This window comes from Lithobates pipiens, unplaced genomic scaffold (assembly GCF_037356315.1).
Source record: "Lithobates pipiens isolate NorthernLeopardFrog02 unplaced genomic scaffold, aLitPip1_a1.2 Scaffold_18, whole genome shotgun sequence".
Taxonomy (NCBI): Eukaryota; Metazoa; Chordata; class Amphibia; order Anura; family Ranidae; genus Lithobates; species Lithobates pipiens.
The window spans coordinates 585,977,471-585,997,255 of NW_027507758.1; the positions used below are offsets into that span (position 1 = coordinate 585,977,471).

Below are 19,785 nucleotides of genomic sequence, written 5' to 3' on the forward strand. Positions count from 1 at the left end.
TTTTAAATAACAAACATGTCACACTTACCTCTACTGTGCAGCTCGTTTTGCACAGAGTGGCCCCAAGCCTCCTCTAATGGGGTCCCCCAGAAGCTCTCATGGCTCCTTCCCAAATCAGCTAACCCCCTGGGAGAAGTGCTCTCCCGAGGGGTTTACCATGTGAGTGCGTTCCCGAGTCCAGCATTTGTGTCCACGACTCGTCCAGCCCCCCCCCCCCCCCGATGCCTGCGTCACTGGATTTGATTGATAGCAGTGGGAGCCAATGGCTGCGCTGCTATCAATCTATCCAATCAAGAGCCGGGACCCCGAGGAGAGAGGTAGAGCACGTCCCCGCCAAAGAGATGAAGGGGCTCAGGTAAGTAATACGGAGGGGGGGGGGGGGGGGCTGAGGGTGCAGGTGACTGCCAGGTGTTTTTTCACCTTAGGATGCATTAAGGTGAAAAAAAAAAAAAACCTTGTAAACCTCAGACATGAAATATGAACAAAGCATATCCCTCTATAGTGTGTACTTGTCTCAATCCAGAGCACCAAGTGTCATTTGTGTCTGCTGCTTCGCTCCTATGGTGCAAGGTACAACTTATGTAGGAGGATTTGTTTAATCTTTGCATCACTTCATTGGGTGTAAGAGTTTACAACCAGTTTTATACAATGCATCATGAATGCAGAGCTCAGCATACATTTACAGCACTCCTCTGTGCCGTGTTGTGATTGGCGTGCACCTGTATGAGGTCATTGCAGCTCAGGCCAATCCAGTCTGAAACCAGAAGCACATGGAAGTACCTGTGACAGCCAAGAGCACCAACACCGCACAGCGGGAGGTGATCGTTCTACAGGCAAGTCTGCCATAATGTGCTAATATGAGGTGCCTTCTAATACATGATGGCAAAAGCTCTCGGGGCCTTTAGACCCCTTTCACACTTGGGTGGTGCAGGCATTAACAGTAAAGCGCTGCTAGTTTTAGTGGCACTTTACCGCTGTTATAGAGGGCGCTATACTTTCAGCCGCTAGTGGGGCAATTTTAACCCCCAAATAAAGCGTTAATAATGTCCGTGTTGTGCCGCTGCTGAATCGCTTTGCATGCGCTTCAGCAGCTGCCCATTCATTTCAATGGGCAGAGGTATTGGAGGAGTGGTGTATACACTGCCTCAAAGATGCTGCCTGCAGGACTCGCCCCCATCTTGCAAGCGCACCGCCCCAGTGTGAAAGCACTTGGGATTTCACACAGGGCTGGCTTGAGAGGCGCTATTTTTAGCCTTAAAAACGCTCCCTAGTGTGGAAGGGGTCTTATTGTTATTTTTGTATGTGGAAGTTTAGTTCTGCTTTAACTCAAAAAAGTCCCTTCTATTGCTCTCAGCCTCCTTCAAATGGCTTTTGCAATCAACCTTCCTGCGAGAGGGTGGCTACGTTCGTTCTTCATGATCCAACTAGGGATGGGCTTGGGCGTGTTTGCACACTCCACGTGCAGAGCCTGCCAGGAAGTCGGCGCAGCACTGCGCTAATCACAGGCAATGAGCAAGTATGAGCTCAGGCGTGTTCGCATGCTCCAAATGCAGAGCCCGGCAGGAAGTCAGGGCAGTGATGTGTTAATCACAGGCAGTGATACATTGCCCCATCTCCGCAGCCGCACATTGGGGCAATGTCTCACTGCCTGTGATTAGCGGATCGCTGCGCCGACTTCCTGCCGGGCTCTGCATATGCAACATGCGAACACGCCTGAGCTCATCCTTGCTCACTGCCTGTGATTAGCGCATCGCTGCGCCGACTTCCTGGCGGGCTCTGCATGTGGAGTGTGTGAACACACCTGAGCTCATCCCTAGATCTGACTTTATATAGTAATGTAGCAGGGTGGATATAAATCAATGATCAAGAATAAAAATCTATCTGAAGATAATTTTCTATTTAAAATGCATCAATAATTTAGTTTATGGAGCATGAAATGGAGCTTAGTTCTATAGCCTGAGGCTGTATATGCAGCAATATTTACATTTTAGGTAAACACATTCAATGAATCCAAGCTCTGCAAGCTGAGATAACATGCATTGCATTGATGCGTTCACACAACTTCACAGTAACCATGAGATAAAACAAAGAAAGCTCAGGAATATTCCTTTATCCCATTGTTTTGCAAATCTATGTACACCAGGGGTTGACAAATTTGCTTGGAATCTAGGAGCCAGCTAAAAAAGTTAGGAGCCAGGTCAGTGACGGCGATCTGGACCTGTCCCTGGCCTGACATGGAGACGAGTGAGGGGAAGATAGCCCCCAGCCCCCCACCTGTCTCCAAGTCATTACCCATAGCTCTTAGAGGGACATTTTTAAATTGCATTTTAGTGTAAATATGAGATGTGAGGTCTCTCTGACCCCAGATCTTATATATAAAAGAGGACCTGTCATGCTTTTTTCTATTACAAGGGATTTTTACATTCCTTGTAATAGGAATAAAAGTGACACACATTTTTTTTTTTTTTAAAAGAACAGTGAAAAAAATAAAAGTTAAAATAAGAAAAAAAATTGTTTTAAATGCGCCCTGTCTTGCCAAGCTTGCGTGCAGAAGCGAACGCATATATGAAAGCGGTGTTCAAACCACACATGTGAGGTATCGCTGCGATCGGTAGAGTAAGAGCAATAATTCTAGCCCCAGACCTCCTCTGTAACTCAAAACGTGCAACCCGAAGAATTTTTTAAACGTCGCCTATGGAGATTTTAAAGGGTAAAAGTTTGTCGCCATTCCATGAGCGGGCACAATTTTGAAGCGTGACATGTTGGGTATCGATTTACTCGGCGTAACATTATCTTTCACAATATAAAAAAAAAAAAAATTGGGCTAACTTTACTGTTGCCTTTTTTTTTTTTATTAAATAAAAAATTTTTCCCCCAAAAAAGTTCGCTTGTAAGTCCGCTGTGCAAATATGGTGTGACAGACAGTATTGCAACGACCACCATTTTACTCTCTAGGGTGTTAGAATAAATAATAATAAAAAAAAAAAATTATATATATATATATATATATATATATATATATATATATACATACATACATACATATACATATACATTTTTTTTTTTGTTTGCTTTGTTTAGGGGTTCTAAGTAAAGGGATGGAGAAAGACTGGCCCATTAGCATTGCTGGTTGTAATTCCAACGGCCACCACAAGAGGGCGCCAGATTCCAGAAGGAACCATAGGATCACAGAAGGCCTCAAAGCCGGGGGCTCAATTACCGGCCGCCTGCGGCGCGGCCCGACGCAATCGCGCGCCCCGACGCGATCGCGCGGGGGGGGTCCACGGAGACGGGATACCCCCAGCTATGCTGCCCCAGGCGCAAGGTCGCTGATTCTAGTCGCCAATGCGACCTGGCGACCGGGTTTTGTCGAGCACTGATGTACACTACAAACTGTATGATTGAATCGATTCTGAAATCCCCTGTTTTACTAACCTGACGGTTTATTATTCTAAATAGGAAACCTTCATTTTGTTTGCAAATATTAAAGATTCCAACTACCAGCAAGAGTTAGTGCCTACATTTAAAGAGCACCTGTCACTTCAGACACATCGCTGCAGCGCCTGTTAGCGGGCATCCACTCAACTGCTGCCACCATGTCCCTCACCTTGTTGTGTCACTACTGCATCACCAGCCGTCACATTAAAGTGAATGGGACTGTCGGTGGGTCAACAGCAGGTCAGGAGGAGGAAGAGCCGCTGCAGGACAGAGATGACAGTTGTCCTTTAAAAATCATGTTTTAAATCAAGCCTTTTTACTAATGATTAAGGCTGGGTTCACACTACAGCGATGCGGGAACGCCGCGAATCCGCGGCAGGTTCCCGCATCGCATGCCTCCCGGCGGCAGTTCACACTGCTCTATGCGAACTGCTGGGAGTGTCAGTGAAATGTTAATGACACCCCCAGATCAGTTCGCATATCGCAGTGCGATCTGCAAACTCGGACAGGAATCGGATCGCATGGTGTGAACACCCATGCGATCCGATTCTGCTGCGGACCAAAAAAAAAGGGTCCTGTGCGAGTTTGGGGCAGGTGCGATGCGAATTCATCCATACTATCTGTATGGCTGAACTCGCATTGCACAGAGATCGGATGTCATTTGCACTGCAGTGCGAATCACATCCGGTTCTCCTAGCCGCAGCAGTGTGAACCCAGCCTTAAAGTGATTGTGTCACTTTATCCATCATGGCAGCGCCTGTTAGCGGGCATCCACTCACCTGCTGCCGCCACGTCCCTCACCTTGTTGTGTCACTGCCGCATCACCAGCTGTCACATTAAAGTGAATGGGACTGTCAGTGAGTCAACAGCAGATCAGAGGAAGAGCCGCTGTGAGACAGAAAATATGATGTAAATTGAGTGGATTTAAATAAAGCCTTTTTACTAGTGATTTAAATCAACTTGATTTAAATTAAATCCACACTGGAATGTAGCCACCCTCTCTTGCTTGCTCCTGAGATGGGCTATGAGATTTCTAGTGTGCCTACAGCAGGAGGTGTCAAACTGGCGGCCTTCCAGCTGTTGCGGAACTACAAGTCCCATTATGCCTCTGCCTATGGGAGGCATGCTGATAACTGTCAGCCTTGCAAGGTCTCATGGGAATTGTAGTTCTGCAACAGCTGGAGCGCCACCAGTTTGAGACCCCTGGCCTAGAGCACCAATGTGCAAAGCTCGTTCCACAGTAAAGCGAGAGCCGGGAAAAAAATAAAAAATGTTTGGGAGCTAATGTAGGACAATACAAGGAGGCAGGAAAAAAAAAAAAGACACAACACAGCAAGAAACAATGTCATGAAAAATTACAGGACCATCAAATAGTTGATATTTATGGATTCATTACGATAATAAGGATATCGCTTTGAGGGCACTTTAAACTCTTGTCATTCTAAATCATTTGTAAATTACTTCTCAATTCTACAATGATTTGCTCATCCTTAACTTAGCCAAGGATGGGAGTTAAAACACAGAACTTCAGGTCACATGAATAGTACATTCCAACCAGTCGTTCTATAAAGAAAAAAAATAAAAGTTAAAGAAAAGCCTTTCAGCCTCTCATCCTGTGTTGCAGGATCCAGCCATGTATGTGGGTTATCTGAGGACACACAGTTGACACTACAGAGCAACAGCACAGCCACCACCTTATTAATAGTCTACAAGATGGAAGCGGGCGAGTGTGTAATCTCACTGACCTAACCAGGCCTGAAGGTCGTTTCATGAGAATGCCTGAAGACTGGAAGTGTCCCATCACTGCTCAGCCATTACAATGACATCACTTGGCATTAGGAAGTGAAAAGGAAACTAAAATGTCTGCAGCCAGATCATATTCCTTCCGTTTTTCTTTCTGTATCCATTCATTCCCAATAAAAGATACTTTTTTTTTTAATATGAAACTGAACTCACATTCTAAAAACACTGTCATCAGCTTGGAGGTTTATAGCCATAAAATCCATTCACACTTGTTAGGCATGTTGCTCCCTCCAGCCATAAATGAGGTCCCCCCTCATTGAGAATTGGGTGCTGAACCCCAGCAGGACCCTCATCCTATGCTCTGCAGATTGCTCACATCTAAAATAAAAAGACCAGCTGGCTGCACTCTAGTATAAATTCAAACAACGGTATCTTTATTCATCAGGACAACAACATGAACAGAGCCCTTGCCTGGGACCTTGTGCTCTGAAGTATTTCACCCGCAAAGCTGGTCTTCCTCAGAGGTCACTTCTCTGATCCTTGTGGGTGGAGCATGTCAGAGAAGGCGGTCCTAGGTGGGGACTCTCTGTTCATGTCATCCAGACAAATAAAGTTACCAGTGCTTGATTTTTCTGTTATCGTGCAGCCAGTCTTTTCCCTTAGATTGGCTGGAGTGTTTGTGTGTTCTAAAAATTAGCAGCTATATATTTTCCATGTGCTACTCATTGGTTTTTAGGTGTGCTATTTTTATATTTGTATTTAATAAAACTTGTAGATTTTTTTTATATACTATGGTACTTTTTCAATTATCCCTATACTTTTTACCCCTGGGGCATCTCTTCCAAATTTCCCTTGGATTTCTGCACACTTGCAATGGTTGTATGAGGATCTTCTATCTGCAACAATTTGAAAAGAGCATGGCTCCACCCACAAAGCTGTGTGAATCATTTACAGAGCTCTGTGAATGAATGCCTACAAGCTTGCAGTTTTCAATGAACTACAATGGTGCAGATGAGCGCTCCTATTATTTCAGGTACTTATCTGGATCTGTCAATTTACATATATATTAGAAATTTACCCTGCCCTCAAGGAGCTTACAATCTAAGGTCCCTAACTCACATTCATATACTAGGGCCAATTTAGACAGCATCCAATTAACCTACCAGCATGTCTTTATAGAGTGGGAGGAAACCGGAGTACCCGGAGGAAACCCACGCAGGCACAGGGAGAACATGCAAACTCCAGGCGGGTAGTGTCGTGGTTGGGATTCAAACCGGCAAACCTTTTTACTGCTAGGTGAAAGTGCCAACCACTACACCACTGTGCTGCCCAATGAGCTTCCTGGACTGGATTAACTGCCTGCCCATATCAGAGGTACAGGCAGACAGCCACAATGAGCCAGACATTGCTTTACAGACAAAAAATTGTAAATGCACATATTTTTTACCTGCAAAATAAATGTACGTGAATTTATTTTTCTTTAAAACAATGAACTTGAAAATGACACTAAAACTCTGAATCTGGTACAAAGTATTACAAAGTTATTTACAAATTAAATAATAAAAAAAATGTTTCTTAAATTTTTCGCTTTTTTAAATGTTAACGAATATAACAAGAAAACAAAAAAAGTTTATACATTAATACTTTAAAAAAAAAAAATAAATAAATAAAAAAAACACACACACAATCAGCTGGAAAGTAATATAATAGTGGTGAATGGTGAAGGAGAAAACAGAGTTAATTAGGGCTGATTATATCAAACCAAGAGTTAATAAGGGGTTAAGAACCATTTTATTTGAAAGAAAAAAAAAAATTAATCACTTTTTAAAGTGGAGCTTTAGTCAGAAAATCAAGTCCTACTAGGGGACTTCAGGCTGACCCTTTTTGCAGGTACTGTATTGCTATGTAAAACATTAAGGCCTCATGCACACGGACGTTTTTACAGCCGCTTTTTTGAGCTTTTTTTGCAGCTTAAAAACGGCTGTCCATGTTAGTCTATGGCTTCATGCCCACCTAGGCGTTTTTGAGCTGCAAATGGCATAGGCGTTTTTAAGCTGTAAAAAAAACCCAGGACCAGTGCGTTCCGTGGCGTGGAGCTAGAGCTGTAAAAACGCGAATCGCGGGAAAACGCGCAAAAACGCACATAAACGCGCAACATATTTTCTTTGTTTTCTGAGTGCTATAGCCAAGAGATGTGTTTCTTAAAAAACGCTACTTAACGCTAAAAAACGCGCAAAAACGCCAATGCAAAACGCGGTAAAAATCATGTTTTTAACAACGATTTTTCCAGGCATCGGAGCTAGCTTTGCAGCCAGTTTTTTAAAACGTCCGTGTGCATGAGCACTAAAGCAGAGGTCCGACAAAAAAAAAAAAAAAAAAAAAAATTTAAAAGCCAGCAGCTGCACATACTAATCAAATAACGCCAGGTGCTTCTCAAGTGCGTTAGCGGTGCGCTTTTTTTGAAGGTCACGTGACTCAAAAGAACCATTTTGAGGCGCTTTTGAACCGTTTCCACATTCATTTCAATGGAGAGGGGCGCTTTTTTTTTTTTTTTTTTTTTTTTTTTTTTTAGTGCTTCAAATATCCTTAAAGCGGGAGTCCGCCGGGACTCCGCGTTTTTTTTGTTTTTTTTTTTAAAGCCAGCAGCTACAAATACTGCAGCTGCTGACTTTTAAAATAGTGACACTTACCTGTCCAGCACGCCCGCAATGTCGGCACCCGAAGCCGATCTCTAGATCGGTACTCGGGTGCTGCCGCCGCCATCTTGGGTATGGGAATCAGGAAATGGAGCCTTTCGGCTTCATTTCCCGGTTCCCTACTGCGCATGCGCGAGCCGCGCTGCGCAATAAGGACGGTCCCCGCTGCCTCTGGGATCTGTGTGTTTCCCAGCAGGCAGCGGGGCACTTGCGGAAGGGGGCGGGCACTTGCGGAAAGGGGCGTAATCTACGCCCCTTTCCGCAGACAGCTATCCCGGAAGTGGGTGCAGTTACCTGGATTATCCAGGTAACTGCACCCCCCTCCCCCCTGAAAGGTGCCAATTGTGGCACCGGAGGGGGGGGGGGAGGATTCCGATGAGCGGAAGGTCCATTTTAGGGTGGACCTCCGCTTTAAAAGATGATGCTTGCAGCAGTTTTTTCACCGCACCGCCCCAGTGTGAAAGAATTTATTGATTTTAATAGAAATTATTTTTTGCGAGCTTTTCAGGTGTGTTTTTTTTTTTTTTATAGCCTGAAAGTGTCTCAGTGTGAAAGGGGTCTTAATTTCAGGCTCAAAGTGTATCCCTTTGATCTGCAGATAAACTAACAGAATAGATACAAAAGTAACATTATGTTACATTGTTTCTTTGCACAATCTGAGCAGATTGTTAGACAAGCTGCAGATTCTTAGTGCCAGTTCACACAGGGGCAACCCAACTCACAGCGCGACTTTGCAAGGCATTTGGAAGCGATTTTAGCGCAACTTACAAGGCAACTTAAAGTTGCCTCCAGGACAGGGGACTTTGGCTGTGGCCAATGACAGAATAGTCGGCTCTGTGGGAGGGAAGGGGTTGCCCGGGTAAACGTGGGAAGTACCTGGGTAAATGATTTTCTTTTAAGTCGCTTCAATATAGATGGAGTTTCGACTTGGAGGACACTTCCATTGAAATCTATGGGTACAAGTCGGATTGAAGTAGTACAGGGACCTTTTCTGAAGTCGGAGCAACTTCAGTAGTGTACATTAAGACGGCTCTCATTCACTTCCATGGAATTTCTTATGTCCAGTGACTTGGGGGCAACTTGAGGTCTGACAAGTTGGATCCCAACGCGCTGTAGTGTGACCCGGCACTTAGAACTTCTCTGCATACACATTGGAGACATTAGAGTGTAAGCTCCTCTGGTGCAGAGACTGATGTGGCTCAGTGTTCTCTCTCCAGCACTGCAGTATAGGTCAGAGCTATAGAAATATAACAGCGTATGACTGGTGGGGACATTAGAGTGTAAGCTCCTCTGGTGCAGAGACTGACGCAGTGGTCTGTGTACAGCATTGCAATACATGTCAGAGCTATATACATGTAGGTTAATAGCATGTCAATATATTGGGGACATTAGAGTGTAAGCTCCTCTGGTGCAGGGACTGAAGTGACTGGCTCAGCGGTCTCTGTACAGCACTGTGGTATAGGTCAGAGCTATAGAGATGTATGATAATAGTGTACAACTGTGATGGGGACATTAGAGTGTAAGCTCCTCTGGTGCAGAGACCAAAGTGACTGGCTTAGTGTAGAACCTTACGGTGTATGTCAGAGTTATATAACTGTTTAAAAAAAATAAAAAATAAAGTGTGACTGGCTCAGTGTTCTCTGTACAGCACTCCAGTATATGTCAGAGCTATATAAATGTATGTTATAGTGCGTGATTATATTGGGGACATTAGAGTGTAAGCTCTTCTGGTGCAGAGACTGAAGCGACAGGTACAGTGGTCTCTGTACAGCACTGTGGTATAGGTCAGAGCTATAGAGAAGTATGATAATAGTGTACAACTGTGGTGGGGACATTAGAGTGTAAGCTCCCCTGGTGCAGAGACTGAAGTGACAGGTACAGTGGTCTCTGTACAACACTGTGGTATATGTCAGAGCTATATAAAAATGTAGAATAGTATGACTGTGCTGGAGACATTAGAGTGTAAGCTCCTCTAGTGCAGAGACTGGTGTGACTGGCTCAGTTTAGAACACTATGGTGTATGTCAAAGTTATATAACTGTTTAAAAAAATAAAATAAAGTGTGACTGGCTCAGTGTTCTCTGTACAGCACCGTGGTATATGTCAGAGCTATATAAATATATAACAGTGTATGACTGTTGTGGGGACATTAGAGTGTAAGCTCCTCTGGTACAGAGACTGAAGTGTCTGACTCAGTGTTCTCTGTACAGCATTGTGGTATAGGTCAAAGCTATAGAGATGTATGATAATAGTGTACAACTGTGGTGGGGACATTAGAGTGTAAGCTCCTCTGGTGCAGAGACTGATGCAATGGTCTGTGTACAGCATTGCAATATATGTCAGAGCTATACAAATATAGGTTAATAGCGTGTCACTATATTGGGGACATTAGAGTGTAAGCTCCTCTGGTGCAGACTGATGTGACTGGCTCAGTGTTCTCTGTACAGCACTGCGGTATATGTCAGAGCTATATAAATGTATGTTATAGTGCGTGATTATATTGGGGACATTAGAGCGTAAGCTCCCCTGGTGCAGGGACTGAAGTGACTGGCTCAGTGTTCTCTGTACAGCACTGTAGTATATGTCAGAGCTATATAAATGTAGAATAGCATGACTGTGGTGGAGACACTGGTCTCCGAACCAGAGGAGCTTACACTCTAATGTGACTGGCTCGGTGTAGAACCTTACGGTGTATATCAGAGTTATATAACTGTTTAAAAATAAAGTGTGATTGTCTCAGCATTCTCTGTACAGCACTGCGGTATATGTCAGAGATATATAAACGTAGAACAGTGTATGACTGCGGTGGGGACATTAGAGTGTAAGCTCCTCTGGTGCAGTGTTATCTCTACAGCATTACAATATATGTCAGAGCTCTGGAAATATATAACAGTGTGTGACTGTGATGGGGGCATTAGAGTGTAAGCTCCTCTGGTGCAGAGACTGAAGTGACTGGCTATAACCCTATGTAATCTCCAAGTGCTGCTATGGTGACAGGGAGACCCCCTGAAATCACAGGAGGTGTACATCTACACACAGCTCCATCCATTCTAATGCTGAGGTAGGATGAGATGACTGAACTCCTGCACCCGCCATTGGTCAGCCATGTACCGTACAGGGAACCCCCGTCCTCCTCTCCCCCACCTGGTTCTCTTTCTCCCCCCAGTTACTTCTCTCTCCCCCGTTCCCCGGTACCTGTCTTGCCGCCCAGACGGAGCAGCGCTCCCACACTCCTCACAGCCGCCATGTTGTCCGAGGTGACACTGACAGGACCCCTTCCGAGAGCCGGCATAACACGCCTCACCCTCAGGGCTGTCCATCCAACTGCCTGACTGACTTAACCCATTGTCTGCAACAGTAACGCAAAAAGTAAAGGAATGTGTAGAGATGGATGAGATAATTTGTATTAGTATTAGTGTCCTGCGAGTGTCGGAGAGGAGAGAACGTGGCGGAATACGGAGAAAATAGAGACAGGCGCTTAGTGGACAGCACTAGAAGGCAGAACGGGAGGAGGGGGCCTTGTGGTGAACTTGACGCATCTGGCGGCTGAGAGAGAGAAGAGTGAGCGGAGGAGAGTCCAGGTGAGGGGGAGCGGAGCTGACCGGGGGGGGGTGTCATAGTGATAGGAGGGGGACCGGGAGAGTACACACACCCGGCATACTGCCACTATACCAGAACCCTCAGCCAAGTCATGTATAGGCCTTCTCTGGTAATGGGAGGGTCTCCACAGGTTGTCACCAGTCATGTTAAGTCCTTGAGGGTCTCTACGTTGTCACCAGTCATGTTTACGTGTCTGAACGTTGTCATCATTCCTGTTCAGTCCTCCTCTGGTTTTCTGGGGTCTCCATGTTGTCATCAGTTCTGTTTAGGCCTCCTCTGGGGACTTCACAGTGTCTCCAGTCGTGTTTAGTCCTCCTCGGGGGTCTCTACGTTACCTTCAGTCATGTTTGTGTACCCTGGGGTCTCCACATTGTCACCAGCCATGTTTAGGCCTCCTCTGGTCTTCTAGGGTCTCCACGTTGCCTTCAGTCATGTTTAGTCCTCCTCTGATCCTTTCGGGGTCTCCAGTGTCACCGGTCATATTTAGTCCTCCTCTGGGGTCTCCACGTTGTCACCAGTCACGTTTAGTCCTCCTCTGATCTTCTGGGGTCTCCACATTGCCTTCAGTCATGTTTAGTCCTCCTCTGGGGTCTCTACGTTGTCACCAGTCATGTTTAGTCCTCCTCTGGTCTTCTGGGGGTCTCTACGTTGTCACCAGTCATGTTTAGTCCTCCTCTGGTCTTCTGGGGTCTCTACGTTGTCACCAGTCATGTTTAGTCCTCCTCTGGTCTTCTGGGGTCTCTACGTTGCCTCCAGTCATGTTTAGTCCTCCTCTGGTCTTCTGGGGGTCTCTACGTTGTCACCAGTCATGTTTAGTCCTCCTCTGGTCTTCTGGGGGTCTCTACGTTGTCACCAGTCATGTTTAGTCCTCCTCTGGTCTTCTGGGGGTCTCTACGTTGTCACCAGTCATGTTTAGTCCTCCTCTGGTCTTCTGGGGGTCTCTACGTTGTCACCAGTCATGTTTAGTCCTCCTCTGGTCTTCTGGGGGTCTCTACGTTGTCACCAGTCATGTTTAGTCCTCCTCTGGTCTTCTGGGGGTCTCTACGTTGTCACCAGTCATGTTTAGTCCTCCTCTGGTCTTCTGGGGGTCTCTACGTTGTCACCAGTCATGTTTAGTCCTCCTCTGGTCTTCTGGGGGTCTCTACGTTGTCACCAGTCATGTTTAGTCCTCCTCTGGTCTTCTGGGGGTCTCTACGTTGTCACCAGTCATGTTTAGTCCTCCTCTGGTCTTCTGGGGGTCTCTACGTTGTCACCAGTCATGTTTAGTCCTCCTCTGGTCTTCTGGGGGTCTCTACGTTGTCACCAGTCATGTTTAGTCCTCCTCTGGTCTTCTGGGGTCTCTACGTTGTCACCAGTCATGTTTAGTCCTCCTCTGGTCTTCTGGGGGTCTCTACGTTGTCACCAGTCATGTTTAGTCCTCCTCTGGTCTTCTGGGGGTCTCTACGTTGTCACCAGTCATGTTTAGTCCTCCTCTGGTCTTCTGGGGGTCTCTACGTTGTCACCAGTCATGTTTAGTCCTCCTCTGGTCTTCTGGGGGTCTCTACGTTGTCACCAGTCATGTTTAGTCCTCCTCTGGTCTTCTGGGGGTCTCTACGTTGTCACCAGTCATGTTTAGTCCTCCTCTGGTCTTCTGGGGGTCTCTACGTTGTCACCAGTCATGTTTAGTCCTCCTCTGGTCTTCTGGGGGTCTCTACGTTGTCACCAGTCATGTTTAGTCCTCCTCTGGTCTTCTGGGGGTCTCTACGTTGTCACCAGTCATGTTTAGTCCTCCTCTGGTCTTCTGGGGTCTCTACGTTGTCACCAGTCATGTTTAGTCCTCCTCTGGTCTTCTGGGGGTCTCTACGTTGTCACCAGTCATGTTTAGTCCTCCTCTGGTCTTCTGGGGGTCTCTACGTTGTCACCAGTCATGTTTAGTCCTCCTCTGGTCTTCTGGGGGTCTCTACGTTGTCACCAGTCATGTTTAGTCCTCCTCTGGTCTTCTGGGGGTCTCTACGTTGTCACCAGTCATGTTTAGTCCTCCTCTGGTCTTCTGGGGGTCTCTACGTTGTCACCAGTCATGTTTAGTCCTCCTCTGGTCTTCTGGGGGTCTCTACGTTGTCACCAGTCATGTTTAGTCCTCCTCTGGTCTTCTGGGGGTCTCTACGTTGTCACCAGTCATGTTTAGTCCTCCTCTGGTCTTCTGGGGGTCTCTACGTTGTCACCAGTCATGTTTAGTCCTCCTCTGGTCTTCTGGGGGTCTCTACGTTGTCACCAGTCATGTTTAGTCCTCCTCTGGTCTTCTGGGGGTCTCTACGTTGTCACCAGTCATGTTTAGTCCTCTGATCCTTTTGGAGGTCTCCAGTCATGTTTGGTCCTCCTTTGGTTTTCTGGGGGTCTCCACGTTGTCACCAGTCATGTTTGCTATGTTGCCTTCAGTCATGTTTAGTCCTCCTCTGGGGTCTCCACATTGTCACCAGTCATGTTTAGGTGTCCTCTGGGGTCTCCACAGAGTCACCAGTTTTTTTGTCAGTCCTCTTCTGGTCCTTGGAGGTCTCCACGTTGTCACCGAACATGTTTAGTCCTGTGAGGTTTGCATGATGTCATCCATTCTGTTTAGTCCTCCTCTGGGGTCTCCTTTTCTGTTTATTCCTCCTCTGGTTTTTCTAGGGTCCCCACCTTGTCACCAGTCATGTTTAGTCCTCTTCTGGTTTTCTGGGGTCTCCACCAGCCATGTTTAGATGTCCTCTGGGGTCTCCATATTGTCACCAGGCCTGTTTTAGGTGACTGCAAGTTGTCACCAGTTCTGTTTCGGCTTCCTCCAGTTCTTGGAGGTCTCCACATTCTCACAAGTGATGTTTCAGTCAGTCATGTGTTGGCCTCCTCTGGCTCTGGGGGGGGGTGTCCATGTTTTTACCGGTCCTGTGTAGCCCTCCTACAGTCTTGTTGTCACTGGTCATGTTTATGCCTTTTAGGTCGTGTACATCCCTTGGAGGTCTCCACAATCTTGCCAGTCATGCTTAGGTTTCTGCACATTGTCACCTGTTTTGTTTAGCCCTCCTCTGGTCTTTGGAGGTCTCCACATTCTCACCAGTCATGTTTAAAGCCTTCTCTAGCTCTGGTGGGGTCTTCATGTGGTCACCGGTCATGTTTAGGCCTCCCCTGGTCCTTAGAGGTTTCCACCTGTTGTCTTTAGGCCTCCTCTTGGGTCTCCACATTCTCACCAGTCATGTTTAGGCCTCCTCTTGGGTCTCCACATTCTCACCAGTCATGTTTAGGCCTCCTCTGGCTCTGGAGGGGTCTCAATGTTGTCACTGGTTATGTTTGGTCTCCTCTGGTCCTTGGAGGTCTTCACATTCTCGACAGTTCTTTTTAGGCCTCATCCGGTCCTTGGCGGTCTCTCCGTTCTCACCAGTCATGTTTAGGCCTCTAACTCTGGGGTCTCCATATTGTCACCATAGCAGCACTGGGAGATTAGGTTTTTGGGGAATTGGGTTGCAAACATCTCCATCATTCTTCTGATGATTGTATCTCAGCGCTGCTTATGATTAGTGCAGGGGTCACTGGCAGAACTAGGGTTAAGGTTAAACCCCAGACAGATGTTAAAATGATGTGGGTCTGTATTCCTTTGAAATATATTTGTTCATGTATGAAGCTGGTATAAGTGGCTAATTCTGTCTATCAGCCTCCTGTCAGCTGTACATCTGCTTTCAGCCGCGGGAACCAATCAGATGTGCCATGGTTTTCTGCTCCTTCATTGCCCAATCGCCAGGCTCAGGAGGACAGGGAGGTGACACCTTTGTGTACCATTAGAGGACGTTTACTCGAAGGCGATCCGTACACTTCACTAGCAGCCCTGGACCCTGTGAGCATCACAATGGTCACAGTTTGTCAGAGCTGCCACGTGACCGGCCTAACCAATGAAAATCTCCCCTCAGCCGCCTTCTTCAAGGGTGGAGTTTCTGATGAAAGAAGAGATCCCCGTTGGTCATGAGGTCATGACCGCTCTCCATTACAATGTATACAGGCTGTGGGGCTGGCAGTGCAATGTACAGACCACCTTCTGTCAAAGCAAACTAAACCTTTACGGCTGGGTTCACACTATTGCGAATTGGATAAGGAGTTTCTCCGCATCCAGTTCGCATGACAGGAGAGTGAGACTGGCTCTCTATGGAGCCGGTTCACACATCTCCGGGGTGGCCGCGGAGCGCACTGCAGAAGGGTGCTGCACGTCTTTGGCTCCGTTTCAGGTCTGAATTCAGCCCAAAATTCGGACTTGAGACGGTGAACGGGGACACACCGGACCCCCTGCTGAGGCCTTCGGCCGCACATAGTGTGCAGCCTCACCATGTAAAACCAAACATTCAGTTTAAAATAGTAATGAAAGGTAAAACATTTTGTGCATAGATCTACACACATTGGCCACTGGAGGGCAGGTAGGCTGTACAGGGGTGGGGTGTCGGCACAGGTCTTGGCCACTGGAGGGCAGGCTGTGCAGGGGTGGGGTGTCAGCACAGGTCTTGGCCACTGGAGGGCAGGTAGGCTGTACAGGGGTGGGGTGTCAGCACAGGTCTTGGCCACTGGAGGGCAGGTAGGCTGTACAGGGGTGGGGTGTCGGCACAGGTCTTGGCCACTGGAGGGCAGGCTGTGCAGGGGTGGGGTGTCAGCACAGGTCTTGGCCACTGGAGGGCAGGCTGTGCAGGGGTGGGGTGTCAGCACAAGTCTTGGCCTTTGGAGGACAGGCAGGCTGTATAAGGAAGTAATACAAAGAGAACAGGATCGTTTTTCATACAAGTACATGGTAGAGCAGCCACATATCAGGAAAATGAAATGTTGAGGGGGGGGGGTTATGATTTAAGGATATCTAAACCAAAGAACAAGAATGTAATATATTGCAGCTTAGTGGCCACTACAGGTACAGATCATATCTGTTGATCCTGCCAGAAAGGCCATGTCGTTGTCACTTCTTGTGAGCTGATCTGGCCGCTGCACAAAGGTTTTTTTTTTTTTTTTTCCTTCATGCATAAAGGTAAAAAAAACCTTTAGCCTTTAGAACCACTTTAATGCATTGGATAAAAAACCTTCTGTATTTACCTGAGCCTGATCTCGATCCAGCAATGTGCCTGGGAGCCTTGTCTCTTTGCTCTCTTCCTCCTCCCTGGACATGGAAGCGGGAGCCATAGCAGTCACAGCGGGGGGGGGGGGGGGCGGGGCTGAGTCACACAGTGTATGTCAATGGACACACAGTGCCCCGCTCAGGTCTGAGCCCGCATGAGTGCCCCCATAACAAGTGGCTTGCTATGGCGGCCCTCAGAAGGGGGTAGGAGCCAGGAGAACTTGTGGGGGGGACCTGAGAAGAGAAGGATTGGGGCTGCTCTGTGCAAAATAGCAAATAGATATAACATGTTGTTTTAATTTACAGAAATGTTTTCTTTTGCAATCACTTTAGCCCCTGTTCACACCGGTTCGACTTGTCATGCGATTGGTCCAAATCGCATGACAAGTCGCACCCTGTTGTCAGCAATGGAACCGCTCAAAGCGTTGCAACGCCAACTTTGCACTGATTTGAAAAATGAAGTTCCTGCACCATTTGTGGTGATTTCAGGTGCGACTTGCATAGACATCGGTGCATGATGTTACACAGATGTCAGCCAAGGTGCCCCGACACGCGGCTTTGAAGTTCTGCAATTTTTCAATTGGAGTTGCATAATTTCAATGTCTGATTTGGTGTAAAGCTCAACTGCAGCCAAACCTTTCTGTTCTTCTTTTTTTTTTTTTATTTTTTTTTTTTTTTTGTTTTTTTTGTTTTTAGATACAGTGGAACCTTTGGTTTACAAGTAACGCAATTAACAAGCTGTTTGAAAGACGAGCAACTTCTTTTTAAAAATTCTGAGTGTTGTCTCGCAAAACAAGCAGAATTCAAGCTAAGTGCAGTAGCGCATTTGGCCAGAAGTGCAGGGGCGCCGGAGACACTCGGAACAGTTTGGAGAAATACTTGGAATGACTCGGAAATACTCCGTTCCCGAGTGTTTCCGAGGCTTTCTGAGTTCAGCCGAGCTGTCCCCGAGTATTTCCAAGGCTCTCTGGCGCCCCCCACCTCTGGCCACATGCGTTATTGCATGTAGTCAAAGTCAATGCAGAATGAATTGTCTTCCTTTCTATTGACTTCTATGGGGAAACTTGCTTTGATATGCGAGTGTTTTGGATTACAAGCATTCTCCTGGAACAGATTATGCTCGTAATCCAAGGTTCCACTGTATGTGAAAGGTTTAGAACGTCTGTCAGGATTATATGACAGACCATGTCTCTATTTGGGCTTTTACCCCCCCCCCCCCCCCCCAATTTTTTCAGGACAAGCTTTTTGGGGTTCCCCCCCCTCTTCAAGGACCCAGCAGTACTGGTTTATTGTGTGTGTGTGTGTGTAAAATATATATATATATATATATATATATATATATAAAATCTCTACTACCTGTGTTAGTCTGATCATGTGACTTTCCATTTAATCCAAACATATGAGATTTGCTTTTATAATTGTGATTTTTTTTTTACTAGAGATCTGTCACATGATGACGATACTTTAATACCCTTGATGGGCCATAAGCCTGTTTGGTGTGGCGGTATGTATGAGCTGAGGAGGTCATTGTCATGACATTGCTGGCTGGCTCTCCTATGTAATGGTGATCCGTGTGGGTCTCAGGCCCCTGGTGGAAGGATTGACCTTCAGGGCCCATGTGACTTGGTATTGTTCCTGATATGACGTGTGCAGCGGGAGGAATCTGCTGTGATGGAATTGGGTGAAAGGTGACGGAAGGGAAATGTAGGTAAAAGGTCACCGCCTGGAGGAGTGTGTGTGACCAGCATCTTAATGATGGGAGGAGGAGGGGAGAGAAGACTTCCTGTGGGAGAGCAGATTTGCAGCATGCTTTCCATTTACATTATGTATATGCTCAGGGCTGCCTGTATCGCCTCCAGGGAGGAATAAAAATAGGTCTGAAACTCCTCTTATTACACTGTCTGTGAAACCTTTTATAATCAGCGTCTCATCCTTCTTTGTACACAGCGTAGGCATTTGTGTTCTATTCACGCTTCTTTTTTTTTTTTTTTTTTTTCTTCCCTGCTTTAGTTGCTTCCAGATGCCAATAAAATCAGTCAATTAAAGCATCATTAAACCCAAAATCAAACCTTTTATTATATCGCAGCTTACCAATTTGTGACGTGATTGTAGCATTCATTTTTCTTTTTGAGGCTTATATATTTATTTTTTTCTTTCTATTTTATTATTATGATTATTTAAGGTACTTGTATAGCGCTATCAATTTACACAGCGCTTTTCATATACATTGTACACATTCACAGCAGTCCCTACCCTCAAGGAGTCTAAGGTCCCTAACTCACATTCATAAACTAGGGCCAATTAACCTACCAGCATGTCTTTGGAGTGTGGGAGGAAACCGGAGTACCCGGAGGAAACCCACACCGGCACGGGGAGAACATACAAACTCCAGGCAGGTAGTGTTGTGCTTGGGATTCGAACCAGAGACCCTTTTTCTCGTCTAGGCAAGAGTGGTACCCACTACACCACTGTGCCGCCCATATTTTCATCTAGTTATCCAGCCAGCAAGTCTGTTCTTTTGAAAAAAAAAAAAAAAAAAAAAAAGCTCTCCAGCAGAATGTATCAATTATAGGCAATAATTAGCACCAACAGTTTGTGCAGCGCTTTACAATATAAAGGTGAGGCAGTACACCAACAGAACAATTCAATACAAGAGGGCAGGGTGGATTTGATTTAAAGAGGTTGTAAGCCTTTGCGTTTTTTCACCTTAACCCACCTGTCAGCCCTGCATTTTTTACCAGCTTTTTTTTAGCTAAAAAAAAAAAAAAATGGAGCGCTGGTAATAACTTTTTGTTAGTGTTTTAGGACCCTGAGCATTTTTGCAGTAAAAGGTCAAAAAAATGCATGGAGCCTAAGGATAATTTTAGGCAGCAAACAAGGGATAGGTGGGGACCTATTAAAGTGTTTAAGGCAAAACTTTTTTTATTTTTTCTTGTACAGTTCCCTCTGATATATAACATTTAAGCTCTGCAGTGCATGTCTTTTATAAAAATATGCTGTATAATGGCTTACTTCAGAGTAGCTGACTGCTCACTGGTCTCGGCTCCCCATGTGATAGGGGGAGGCGCTGGGAAACTCCCGCTGATGTCAGCCGAGGATAGGAGACCAGCGGACAGTCACGTCAGCGCCGAAGTAAGCTATTATACCGCATATTTTCATCAATCAGATGCACTGCGGAGCTTATTGTTCTATATTGGAGGGAACTAGAGAAAAAAAA

The 19,785-nt window shown here is 46.1% G+C and overlaps 2 protein-coding genes across 2 annotated transcripts in view; one reads left to right on the top strand and one right to left on the bottom strand.

Annotated features, from left to right (window-relative positions):
• HADHA (hydroxyacyl-CoA dehydrogenase trifunctional multienzyme complex subunit alpha) overlaps positions 1 to 11,197 on the bottom strand; it is a 56,444-nt gene extending 45,247 nt beyond the window's left edge. The window contains exon 1 of the mRNA XM_077489143.1: positions 11,072 to 11,197. Within this exon, the coding sequence (XP_077345269.1) occupies positions 11,072 to 11,168 (97 nt within the window). The 5' untranslated portion in view covers positions 11,169 to 11,197. The remainder of the gene's footprint in view (positions 1 to 11,071) is intronic.
• Positions 11,198 to 11,325: 128 nt separating this feature from the next.
• HADHB (hydroxyacyl-CoA dehydrogenase trifunctional multienzyme complex subunit beta) overlaps positions 11,326 to 19,785 on the top strand; it is a 51,772-nt gene continuing 43,312 nt past the window's right edge. Inside the window, exon 1 of the mRNA XM_077489145.1 lies at positions 11,326 to 11,457. The gene's annotated coding sequence lies outside the window, so the exon portion shown is untranslated. The remainder of the gene's footprint in view (positions 11,458 to 19,785) is intronic.